Source organism: Aethina tumida, chromosome 3 (genome assembly GCF_024364675.1).
Source record: "Aethina tumida isolate Nest 87 chromosome 3, icAetTumi1.1, whole genome shotgun sequence".
NCBI classification, from domain to species: domain Eukaryota; kingdom Metazoa; phylum Arthropoda; class Insecta; order Coleoptera; family Nitidulidae; genus Aethina; species Aethina tumida.
Genome location: NC_065437.1, coordinates 3,956,442 through 3,969,308, shown reverse-complemented (window position 1 = coordinate 3,969,308; position 12,867 = coordinate 3,956,442). Strand labels below are relative to the sequence as shown.

The window sequence follows — 12,867 nt, the reverse complement described above, 5'->3', positions numbered from 1 at the left end:
AATACATCAAAAGGCACATTAAAATACCAAATTTTCCAGTTATATTTGTGACTGCGTCCCCGGAGTGGTGGGAGAGAACTGCCAGACCAACATCGATGAGTGCCAAAGCTCCCCCTGCAGTCAGGGGCAATGCATCGATAAAATCGGAGGGTTCAAGTGCGAGTGCGACGAAGGTTTCGAGGGAGAACTGTGCGAAAAGGACATCGACGAATGTGAGGTCTACAAACCTTGCGTAAACGGCAGGTGCATCGACAAACGGGCCAATTACTACTGCGACTGTGACCCCAAGTATGGAGGCAAAAACTGCTCCGTAGAACTCACGGGTTGTATCGACATGCCTTGTTTGAACGACGCCCAGTGCAAGCCGTACCTTGTTAGGGAGACTGAGCACAAATTTAATTGTTCCTGCTTGCCTGGCTATCATGGAAGTAGGTGCGAGCAGCAGACCACCATGTCCTTGTCTGGCAACTCGTTGGTCATCATCAACACCACCAGAGACGAAGGGTACGACATACAGTTCAGATTTAAGACCACGTTGGGCGACGGGCTGTTGGCTTTGGGCAAAGGCTCCACTTATTACATCCTGGAATTATCCAAGGGAAGGCTTAACTTACACTCAAGCCTATTGAACAAGTGGGAAGGCGTTTTTATTGGCTCAAACCTAAACAACAGTGAGTGGCAAAAGGTGTTCGTCGCCATAAACTCCACCCACTTAGTACTGTCAGCCAACGACGAACAAACCATCTATCCCATCTCCTTCAACGAAAATTACAACGTCTCATCCACAAGCTTTCCCCTGACCTACCTAGGTGGCATTCCGAGTAACTTGCGCAAGCTCACGCACGGCCAACCCTTCCTGGTTGGTTGTACTGAAGACGTGTTGATTAATGGTGAGTGGGTGTTGCCCCAGAACACCAACTCCAATTGGTTGACGTTCAACAACGTGGACGTGGGGTGCACGAGACGGCCTCAGTGTGACCCCAATCCGTGCCAATCGGGAGGACACTGCACGGACAGGTGGAGGAACTTCAGCTGCACCTGTGAACGACCTTATTTGGGCCACACTTGCCAGTACAGTAAGTACTTCCTTAAGTATTTTTCTTTAACCTAACCCTAATGTAACCTAACTATTTTCAGATTATACTGCGGCTACTTTCGGTTACGAAAACATCACCAACTCCATGGTGACGGTCGACGTGTACGATTCATCCAGGAGGGCCGTCAGGAATATTGTGGACATAAGCATGTTCATCAGAACTAGGCAATCAAAGGGCCACATATTCTATTTGGGGTCCCCATTGACAACCAGCAACAGCCTTGAAGAGACGTATGTGGCGGCCCAACTGGAAGGTGGGGAGCTTCTTGTCAGCATCTACTTCAACGGCTCCCAAGAGTCGTACACTGTTGGAGGCGTAAAACTAGACAACGGCTTCAATCATCTCATAGAAGTGATCAGGAACGTGACTCTGGTACAAGTCAAACTCAACGGCACGGAGTACTTTAGAAAGACTATTTCGGCGACTGGTACTTTGGACGCTCAGGTACTTTACTTGGGTGGGCAGCCTCAGTTAAGACCTGTCAGACAAGCCATGGACAACATTGTGACGACCAAAGTGGATTTAACCGGCCCCACTGCTCCGGCTGCCGTTACCACCCTCAGCAACGTCAACTTCAAGGGATTGATACAGGATGTTCAGATAAGCAGTGGATCAACCACTATGATCGTTGAGTTTTATCCACTAAAGGCTGACGACATAGAAATCCCCATCGCCTTTGGAAACGTGTCTTTCGACAAGTCCACCGTGTTAGAAGGCATCCACTCAGACGACTCGTGCAAAGTCAATCCTTGCCAGCACAACGGGGAATGCGTCAACACATGGAACGATTACATGTGCATCTGCATCAGAGGCTACAAAGGAAAAGACTGTACGGAGCAGGAGTTCTGCGAGCTAGAAAGGTGTCCGGAAGGCGCCGAATGTAAGAACCTGGACGACGGGTACGAGTGCGTGGCCAACGCCACCTTCGACGGCAAATCCGACCCACTCCAGTACGGCTTCACCAGCCTCCCCAACTCCACCGTCCCCCTCTTCGACACCCTGGAACTGACCTACAGAACGAGGTCGTGGGGTACGGTACTGTTCGCCAAGCACCAGGACGACTACTTCGTCATTTTCATCTTCCACAACGAGGTGGTAGTGGAGTGGAGCTTCAACGGCGTCCTTGAAACCAGACGGTTCAGGAAGGAGCGCTTCGCCGGGCAATGGCTGACGCTTTACTTCACCTACAAGGACGCCATCTGGCGGGGCGGTTTCAAGGAGAACGTGATGGATGAGGCCCCTAATTTTGAGGTCAACGAGTTCGACTTCGAAACCTTCACGGAGGTCTTCGGTAAGGGGTCGATTCACGTGGCCGGAAGTGTTGGCGAGAAGTTCGACTTCATCAGTGCAATCAACAACACCGATTTGAACATGACCGGATACATACCGGAAACTGATACGACCACGGCCGTCTCGTTGACTGGCAACTCGTTGGAGGTTGCTGATTCACACTCGGAAGAAGTACCGTTATATAAAGTGGATCAGAACAAGCAAACTGACAGATTCAGGGTAAGTACCACCATGGGATAATTAACTACTTAAACTAAACAACAGAACTAGTTTTTATCTAGTAAATTGGTACTTCTACTTAATGTAATCTATAACTAAATGATATTTCAGGGTTGTCTGGGGGAGATACGAGTAGGAGGTCTGCTCTTGCCATTCTTCACCACCAAAGATCTTTACCCACGTAATCACTACAGCGAAGTGTTCTTCGAGCTGTTACCAGGTACTTCCGCAGACATTGGATGTGTGCTGTGTTACGACAATGATTGTCTCAACAACGGTTTCTGTATCAGCCCCACAGAGACCTACAAATGTAACTGTACTGAAGGTTACACTGCAGACGACTGTTCCATAGACATCGATGAGTGTGAGCACAACAAGTGCCAAAACAACGCCACTTGTCATGACTTGGTGGCTAAGTACGAGTGTATCTGTCAGGATGGCTATGAAGGAGAAAAGTAAGTACTACCTAGACTCGTTTCTGTAGTTATATATCAATAATGTACTTATTTCAGCTGCGAGTTTGAAATAGACGAGTGCCTGAGTGAGCCATGTCGCCACGGAGGAAAATGTGAGAACCTAATCGGCAACTTTAAGTGTTACTGCCCGGAAGACTACATCGGCAAGCAATGCGAGGCACCCCTGTTAGTTACGTGCGACAATAAACCGTGCTTTGAGGGCGCTACCTGCGAAACTGGTCCAAGTAAATTAATTAACTATTTGTATATATTTTGGTATTAATTATTGTGGTTGTAGATGAGAAGACGGGAAACAATTTCACTTGTTTCTGCACTGAAGGAATGGAGGGGTCGCTGTGCGACACGGCGTTCTGCATGAGGCGACAATGCGAGAACGGAGGCGTATGCAACACCACGGACGCAGTACCGTACTGCGACTGCCCGATGGGCTTCGACGGCAAGTACTGCGAGAACAACATAGACGAGTGCGTACTGCCAACAGGAGGCAGCCCGTGTCAGAACGGCGGCCAGTGCATCGACAAAATCGCTGGGTACGACTGCAACTGTAGCGGTACCGGCTTCACCGGATTGCTGTGCGAAATCGACATCGACGAGTGTCGCACCATGAAGGACCCTTGCGGCATGGCCGGCCGGTGCGAGAACCTGCCCGGGTCGTACCGATGCACCTGCGGCATCAAGGGCAAGTGCGGCCACCACTGCAACATTGACGACCCCTGCGAGACGGAGCATCCGTGCATACACGGCGACTGCCACTCCCAGTGCACCACCAAGCCCGACTACGTGTGTCGCTGCCACGAGAACTACACCGGCAAAAACTGCACCGCCCTAAAAGTAAGCCTTAATTCCAACACCCAGAATAAACTAACTAATTTAACCGTTTTATTATAGATGGCAGCGTCCAGGTCCGACGAGGGCATCAACATTCTATACATAGTAGTACCGATAGTGCTCATAATACTTCTGGGCTCAGTTATTGGCCTGGTGGTGCTCGTTAACATAGCCAGGAGCAAACGGGCGACACGCGGTACCTACAGTCCCAGTGCTCAGGAATTCTGCAACCCGCGGGTCGAACTGGACCACGTACTTAAGCCGCCCCCCGAAGAAAGACTTATTTAGTTTTTTTTTTAAGTTTTTTTGTGATTTTAGTACTTTTATTTATGTTGAAACTGCTTATAAACCTTGTACTTAATTTTGTTTTGTTAGAGTTAATGTTTATTGCGACGTCTTGCAGCCCCGACATGTATTTTCTAGAATTTATAGAAAGTACCGTTATTATTTATTCTTGCACTCAAATATCTAGTAACATTGCTCGAATTTACTCAAATGAACAAACTCTTATGACTTACCGTCCATAACAATGTGATAAATTTTTATATTATCATGCCTTAAATACTTAAATTTCATCATTATATATTTTGACAAGTAAACCAAAGGAATGTGTATATATATTTTGATGTATTTCAAAGTAGCACTAGCTCACTACACTTTTAATTGAAATAAGGATATAAAATAGCGTAATTGTATTATTTTAAGAAGATTGTAATATAATAGAATATACCTTTAATAACACTGGTGTTTTATTTAGTCCCTCTTTGCTATTCTAAACGTTTCTTCTATATTTTAATGGTATAGGTAGTACCAGTACCTATATAAAGTGTTTCTAAAATGGGTAGAACACGTTCAATATTGAAGAAACTGGCGATTCTGTGAGATTCCCCTCTTTTTCTCGTGCCACAGAATATTTTTTAAAAAAATATTAAAATTTTCATAACTTAGAAGAATAAAAAAACTATTGATTAATTTTGATTATCACGGCCGTTTTTGAAATAATTCAGTTTTAATGTTTGAAGAAAATTATTGATTTTCATACAATACAAAGAACTAGATCAAAGTTTCCATCAAAAAATTAAAAGAAATATAAAGATAGAATATAGAAGTGTCAGTTACAAGCAGATTTCTAATTCTGACCATAAAAAAGATCTTTTCACAATTCAAATGGCTGAAACTCCAAATTCTTGGATATTAAAGTTAACTTATTGGTTAACGAAGTTAATTTCTTCTTTAACTATGTTCGGGCCTAATTATACTTATAATTAAATATAATATACAATACGAAAAGAGTTTGATCCATCTGAATCGTGAAAGAGACAACATGAACAATAGAGACAGTAAGTCTCCCACTATGAGACAGACTTCTGCCGTCTCTGTCATGCATGATGTCCCTCTCTAAATTCAGATGGGTCAAATGCTTTTCCTACTGTATATAATATTATATAATTTAATAAACTGTTCCATATATTTATGTTTTATCGTTTTATTTATGATTTATGATATTTAATGACAAATATAATAGACTCCACCTAGAAATAAATGAAAGAAATATAAAGATATTGAAGCTTCAGTTATAAGTAAAGTCATTTTATAAGATAAAAAAGTTCAAGCCAATGTTGTTTATACAATTTAAAGACTGAAACACAAATTTTTAGGTAATTTTTTCTTCTTTGAATCATATTATATTTCTTCATTTTATTCATATTTAACTGTGTATTTGTCACACACTGTTTTAACGTCCCATTTCCACATCTCTTGATATTTGTTATGCACTTGTAAAAAGTTGTCTTCAAAATTGCCAGCATCTTCACTATGCATGTCATAAAGTTCTTGATAATCCTGAAATGTACTTTCATTTAAACCACATACTGTGAAAGACGTACCGTACCTCTTTAAACTGAGAAAAGTCACTTTCTTCGTAAATACTGGTCTCAGATTTCTGATACAGCTTACTTGAAATTTTATTCAAACGATTAGCAAGGCGTTCGTTTTGTGCTGGCACAAGTTCTTCGTCGTTCTGAGCAATTTCCTTTTCAGTTAATTCAATTTTGCGGTCAGCCTGTAATTTTATGTCCAGCGGGGAGTTTTTAAATAACTCAATTTCTTCTGTTAGGGACTCGTAGAAGTCAAACGTTTTATCCAGTTCAGCACACACGTCTTTATAGTAATTTTTGTAGTTTTTCTTAAAGTTTGAAACGTTGTATAAAATATTTATTTTATGTTTTTTTTAGTCACCTTTTCTTTTACAAGAAAATCATCCATTGTATTCTCATGAGTAGATTTATACTGCAAAATTTCTTCATTTAACTTTTCCAGCAAGTTTCTATTCTTTGGGTGTCCGTGTAATACTTTCAGCTTTTCATGTATCTTCAAGTAATCAGCTTCTGTAACTTCCACCACATTACCTGCAGCGTGTTTGATGGAGTTGTATTTGTTGGTTAAGTTTACAACTCCATTAGTGTAAATTTTACTAACAAACTCTTTTCTGTAGTTGTTCAAATAATCACTAAGATCTTGTAAATCGTTATAAAAAGTATACACCTTATCAATCCAATCAGTTTCGTACTGAAGTTGAAAGCATTTAAATTTTTTGACGACGTCCATCATGAAATCATCGAGGGTTGGTGGGATTCCTTCTGTGGTTGGTTCACCTTTCACACTACTCTTTGTTGTGTTTAATCCTTTGTAAAATTCCTGAAACAAATCTGATGTTTATTCTGTCTATGATTTTGTAATTTGACTGACTGTCAATATTGTGAGAAAAAGAAAGACTTTGGTCACAGTAAAATCTAAATTGAAAAGTAAAAAATTGCAGCAATTAAAATGATAGGAACACCGAACACGTATCATTTGTTGCAATCCATCGTGCCCAAAGAAAATGAGCAAAGACTGAAGGAAATCGCCCGACAGAAGCAGAAACAAAAGGACAAGTTCACTCAGGATTTAATGGATAACAATTTGGAACCAATATACAAGACTGCCAAGCCTCCAGTTATCAAGGACGACGAAAACGATAACATAATCCTCGACTTCATGAAACCAGTAGATCCTGAAGTGAAGAAAGTGTTGTATTCAAGTAAGTACCACTGTTGTTGTTGTTGATTTCTAGTTGTAGTGGTTAATAATTTTAGGCTACCCTGAGGCTCGCCACGAATATTTGAAGCTGCGCTACTTGCCTCTGCCCGAAGACAGGTACTACTTCCCGGAAGCCTCCAACTTCGTGTACGGCTGGCACATGTGGCACGAACGCCGACAATACGTGGGCTTTGGCAGACAACCCATCATAAAAAACTCGTTCTACAGAAGAAACGGCGTGGAAAGAGACCCGGATTGGTACAAGGAGCCCCACAAGATGAGCCCCACCACCTGTGGAAATCTCTAACTTACTTCAGCCTCCCTGTGGACGGCGTTGAAATTACGGAAGAGCAAGTTGTTCAGCGTCGAAAGATAATTGTCATCATCCTTGACTGCTTTGGGCTCTTTGTCGAATAAAGCTTGCATAAAATTTGTGAGACGTATGTTGTCTGATTTGAGGCTCAACTTGTCGTCTTTATCCTCGTCATCCTCACCAACGTTCTCATTGCACAACAGACCTAAAATTATTATTCGTGTATTTGTGACCAATAAACTATTAAATTATTCGTATCACTGTTTTTTATTGGAGTGACCGGCTCAGTGTGCCACAAGCGCCTTTTTGTATCTTTAATATTTTCTATCAACTCAACAAATTCCTTCTTGTATTCATCGAAGAAAGCCAGGTTTCCAAATTGGTTATCCAATTTTGTCTTAATTGTATCAATGACGTTAGTTTGAGTGTTTACCTCCAATTTAACCTGAAGTATGTTGCTACGAATTTGTTCTTGAAGACTTTTTATTGTCTTAAGGATTTTCCCAGCAAACTGCACCGTTTTAGTATTATCACTTGCTCTTAAAAGTAACAACTTTAGACTTAAATTACTGCTGTAGTCGTTGTAAGCACTTACGATTGCTCTATTTTTGTGAATTCAGCAGTCAACAACTGCTCAAACTTTCCATGTTGTTTTTTGATGTCTTTAAGTACTGACTCTGAGGCTTTGGTAGCCTTCTTTTCAATTTTGGTGAGTTTTTTGAGCAAGTCTTTGACTTCATCAGGCACAAAATTGCCTCCCTCAGAGAATAATCTGAAAAAATATGTGAATCCTTTAACCTAACCTAACCTAACATTACACTTACCTGATGGCTTTTCTAAACAGGATATTTGAGTATTTTACATTTTTAACAAATTCACTACATTCATTACGATATTCATCAACAATATCCTGGACCTTTTGTTTTGCTACCAAATTGCTTTTGTTGGCACACGAAAAATATACAGAAATTTCTCCAGATTTGTTTAGATTTTTAATATTATTCAAATATTGGGTCAGGGTGTCTTTCTGATTTGCTATTACTGCATTAACTTTGTCGTTAAAAGTTGTTAAAAGGTTTTTCTTAAATGTTTCTATGTATTTATCAACACCCTTAAACATAAAATGGTTAATAAGTAGAACATGCTCTTTCTGTCAGAAGTTACTAGTTCATGAAGCTGCAACCTTTCTTTATGTGTAGTTATTTCTTCCAAACGAAAATCATATATTATGTGTTTAATCCTCTCGAATCTTGTATTGTTAAACTTAACTCTCCAAAGCTTCTTTTCTAAGATGTTACCCTTTAGTTTGTTAACGTATTCTTGTGCTTCGTCCATTAGTTCTTTTCTGCATGATTCACAATAATTATTCAGGGCATCCCAAATCCTAACAAGAATTGGAAAGTTAAACACAATTATAGTAAATCCTTTGGTGGGCTTTTTACCCAAACTCCCAGTTTTTTAAAAGGTTTGCTTCGTACTGACAGTAATAGACAGCATTACCCACCAAGGCATCATCAGGGTCTTCCATCAAGTCAGTTTTGCTTGCCCTTTTCCTTTGGTTTTTGGGGTCAAAAAATGGATCAATGACAAACCTTGTTAGAAACCTTTTAATTTCAGTTTGTAGAATATCTATTTCAATGTTAATGTAGTCCAAATATTTGTTTACAGTCGCAAGTTCAGCTTTTTCATGATTTGCATACATGGCGTTCAGTGAGTTCAAAATTTTGAAGGCTTCATCTAAGGTCTTCTTCAGTTGTTGTTCGTTTGGTTGTTGTCGTAACTTATCTACGACTAAATTGAACTTGTTTTCTGCGGACTGAAGTAAAATTGTTGTAAATAAATGCAGCAAATAAATTTTAACAAATACTTCAGCTTGTTCCCTGTCTTTCCTTTGCAAATTCTCAAGATCCAAGTTTACGATTTCCTGTAACTCTTCCACTCGCCTGAAGTGTGGGTCCCAAAGAAGTGATGTGGCATTTGCAAACTGTTTACTGTTTTCAATATCCTTTTCAATTTCAGCAAACCTCGACTCCCAAATGTACTATAAAACTTACAAAGATTAAAATAAATAAATGGTTGTTCATTGACTTACTTTCATTATTCGGAGGTCGTGCTTGTATTTGATGTTTTGAAACAACGTTTTCTTTATCGATGGCAGCTTGGCACTTTTAGTAATAAATAAAGATTTTCTCAAAAGAGCCATACGATTGGCAGTTTCTTCAATCTCCATCAAGAAACGATAAAAGATGCTCGTGTTGAGTACTTTCATTATACAAATCAAAGAGTTGACTTCAAACCCTAAGGACATCATACGAGATTCAGATGCACTAATAAACTTATTAATTTCCTCCTGAGTTGCCAATTCTCTAATAATGTCATATTTTGACCCTATTGAAGTAGTACTAACTTCACGTGATATATTAGGTGACTCCTTGTATTCAATTTTGCTTTAAAAACAAACTGGTTACTAATTAAAATATATTTGTTGCCATAATTACCTCCTTCTGTATTTTGGTCTGAAGATCTCCGACAAGAAATCTCGTTTCATCTTGTCTATACGGTGAATCCATTGTCTTAAGTCGTTCTCATTGATTGACTTCAAAAAGTGTTGAAGCTCATTGTAGTAATAAAAGTTATTTAAAGTTACTTGATTAATTTTCTGAAATTAATCTTTTACCTACATAATATTTATGAAGAATAATCTTTGCTTACCAGCAACTCGTATTCAAAATATTCCTGAAGTTTGTAAGGTAACAAATATGATGTTTCACTCAGTGTGGCGTAGGCTTCTTTGAAAAGGCCTTTAAATATCTCACTCCTGTGACGTTCCAAGCCCATTAGGAATGATATGAAGAGTTCCACTTTTTTGTTACGATTCCGTGTATTTTTGGCCACATACCTTTCCACGTGCAGAAATGTTTCTTCTGATAAATTTCTAATCTGTAATTCAAAAAATTATTTATAATAATATGTCCCTCATTGTAAAATTCCCTAAACTTATTATTATTAATGTTTAGTTATATGATTTGTTTTTTTTTGTCATATTTTTGACCATATTTTACATTATAATACAATAAAATATAAATATGAAAGTACTCTGTAAGTAGAAAGAATTTTTAGAAGATATTCTGATATGTAATCAAAATTAAAAGGATGTGTAGTCCTTAGTAACAAAAGGACTCTTTGAAAGATTTAATTTTACCACAAAAATTACAAATTTTGATAATTCCATAATGGCAAGACAGAATATGAAGACTCTTTTACGAAGATAAGTCTCTTATTGTAAAATTCCTTAAACTTTATTATTATTAATGTTTATTTATGTGATTATACTGTAATTTGTATTTTATTTGTCATATTTTTGATCATATTTTACATTATAATATAATAGAATGTAAATATGAAAGTACTCTGTAAGTAGAAAGAATTTTTAGAAGGTATTCTGATATGTAATCAAAATTAAAAAGATATGTAGTTCTTAGTAACAAAAGGATTCTTTGAAAGATTTAATTTTACCACAAAAACTACAAATTTTGATCTGCCACAATGGTAAGACAGAATATGAAGACTCTTTTACGAAGATAAGTCTCTTATTGTAAAACTCCCTAAACTTTACTATTATTAATGTTTATTTATGTGATTATTATGAAATTTGTATTTTATTTGTCATATTTATGATCATATTTTACATTATAATACAATAAAATATAAATATGAAAGTACACTGTAAGTAGAAAGAATTTTTAGAAGATATTCTGATATGTAATCAAAATTAAAAGGATGTGTAGCCCTTAGTAACAAAAGGACTCTTTGAAAGATTTAATTTTACCACAAAAACTACATAATGGCAAGACAAAATATGAAGACTCTTTTACGAAGATAAGTCTCTTATTGTAAAATTCCCTAAAATTTATTATTATTAATGTTTATTTATGTGATTATAATGTAATTTGTATTTTATTTGTCATATTTTTGATCATAATTTACATTATAATATAATAGAATGTAAATATGAAAGTACTCTGTAAGTAGAAAGAATTTTTAGAAGATATTCTGATATGTAATCAAAATTAAAAAGATGTGCAGTTCTTAGTAACAAAAGAATTCTTTGAAAGATTTAATTTTACCACAAAAACTACAAATTTTGATAATTCCATAATGACAAGACAGAATATGAAGACTCTTTTACGAAGATAAGTCTCTTATTGTAAAATTCCTTAAACTTTATTATTATTAATGTTTATTTATGTGATTATACTGTAATTTGTATTTTATTTGTCATATTTTTGATCATATTTTACATTATAATGTAATAGAATGTAAATATGAAAGTACTCTGTAAGTAGAAAGAATTTTTAGAAAATATTCTGATATGTAATCAAAATTAAAAAAATGTGCAGTTCTTAGTAACAAAAGGATTCTTTGAAAGATTTAATTTTATCACAAAAACTACTAATTTTGATTTTCCACAATGACAAGAGAGAATATGAAGACTCTCTTACGAAGATAAGTCTCTTATTGTAAAATTCCCTAAACTTTACTATTATTAATAATTATTTATGTCATTATTATGAAATTTGTATTTTATTTGTCATATTTATGATCATATTTTACATTATAATACAATAAAATATAAATATGAAAGTACTCTGTAAGTAGAAAGAATTTTTGAAGATATTCTGATATGTAATCAAAATTAAAAGGATGTATAGTTCTTAGTAACAAAAGGACTCTTTGTTTATTTTTACCACAAAAACTACAAATTTTGAGACTTTCACAATGGTAAGGCAGAATATGAAGACTTTTTTACGAAGATTAAAGTAAAATTAACTAAACTTTATTATTATTAATATTTATTTATGTGATTATTATGAAATTTGTATTTTATTTGTCATATTTTTGATCATATTTTACATTATAATACAATAGAATATAAATATGAAAGTACTCTGTAAGTAGAAAGAATTTTTAGAAGATATTCTGATATGTAATGATGTGTATTTTCTAGAACTCCTAGATAATTAAAATTGACATAACCTACGTTATTTTCTAAGCTGCATTCTTTCATTAAACGTTTCTCACACTCTTCATAGATATTTTCTAAATATTGTTTTATATATCTCGATTGTTTCCTTATTTCATTTTCAATATTGACATTAACTTTTACAAAACATGTTTGCATTCTATTCAAAACATCTTCATGCTCCCTTTTTCTTTTGTTGAGGATTTTTTCTTCCACTTTAATGTCACTAGATTTTTGTTCTGAAATAAGTCCAATAAATAGTAGTTAACATACTAAGGGGGGTTATTTGGACTTTACCAAAGTGATTACAAAGTTCATTGGGCACCCAACATTCATTGGTGATTTGGGGTTTATTAGTGTCAATGTGTTTCCGGCACACATCATCAGTACAAGGAAAATCGCCATAGATAAAATCTTGTAAGGCTTTCACTGATTCACTTTGAACTATGTCTTCGTCATAAAATATGCTTAGTTGACTGCTAATTTGTTTGCCAAAAATGCTAAAACTGGTCGTTCTCATTAATTCACCCATGGTGCTGCTGA

At 36.6% G+C, this 12,867-nt stretch overlaps 3 protein-coding genes across 4 annotated transcripts in view; 2 read left to right on the top strand and 1 right to left on the bottom strand.

Annotated features, from left to right (window-relative positions):
* The window catches only part of LOC109602925 (protein crumbs), a 39,948-nt gene extending 35,297 nt beyond the window's left edge, over nucleotides 1-4,651 (top strand). For both annotated transcript variants that reach the window (XM_049965434.1, XM_020019369.2), the window contains 6 exons: nucleotides 40-1,076; nucleotides 1,138-2,606; nucleotides 2,718-3,061; nucleotides 3,119-3,306; nucleotides 3,360-3,913; nucleotides 3,971-4,651. In XM_049965434.1, the coding sequence (XP_049821391.1) occupies nucleotides 40-1,076; nucleotides 1,138-2,606; nucleotides 2,718-3,061; nucleotides 3,119-3,306; nucleotides 3,360-3,913; nucleotides 3,971-4,198 (3,820 nt within the window). In that variant the 3' untranslated portion in view covers nucleotides 4,199-4,651. The remainder of the gene's footprint in view (nucleotides 1-39; nucleotides 1,077-1,137; nucleotides 2,607-2,717; nucleotides 3,062-3,118; nucleotides 3,307-3,359; nucleotides 3,914-3,970) is intronic.
* An 833-nt stretch (nucleotides 4,652-5,484) lies between these two features.
* Nucleotides 5,485-12,856, bottom strand: LOC109602913 (uncharacterized). Its single transcript, XM_020019357.2, has 15 exons — nucleotides 12,622-12,856; nucleotides 12,343-12,563; nucleotides 10,014-10,241; nucleotides 9,800-9,960; nucleotides 9,394-9,748; nucleotides 9,169-9,342; nucleotides 8,744-9,117; nucleotides 8,466-8,685; nucleotides 8,126-8,412; nucleotides 7,897-8,073; nucleotides 7,563-7,840; nucleotides 7,301-7,506; nucleotides 6,149-6,607; nucleotides 5,802-6,095; nucleotides 5,485-5,752 (listed from the first exon to the last, which is right to left on the bottom strand). Exons 1-15 carry the CDS (start codon nucleotides 12,854-12,856, stop codon nucleotides 5,609-5,611), a joined length of 3,813 nt encoding a protein of 1,270 aa, XP_019874916.2. The 3' UTR covers nucleotides 5,485-5,608.
* On the top strand, nucleotides 6,665-7,558 carry LOC109602919 (protein ATP6V1FNB-like). The gene is made up of 2 exons (XM_020019363.2): nucleotides 6,665-6,989; nucleotides 7,045-7,558. The coding sequence occupies exons 1-2, from the start codon at nucleotides 6,737-6,739 to the stop codon at nucleotides 7,293-7,295; spliced, it is 504 nt and encodes a 167-aa protein (XP_019874922.1). The 5' UTR covers nucleotides 6,665-6,736; the 3' UTR covers nucleotides 7,296-7,558.
* Nucleotides 12,857-12,867: the final 11 nt, after the last annotated feature.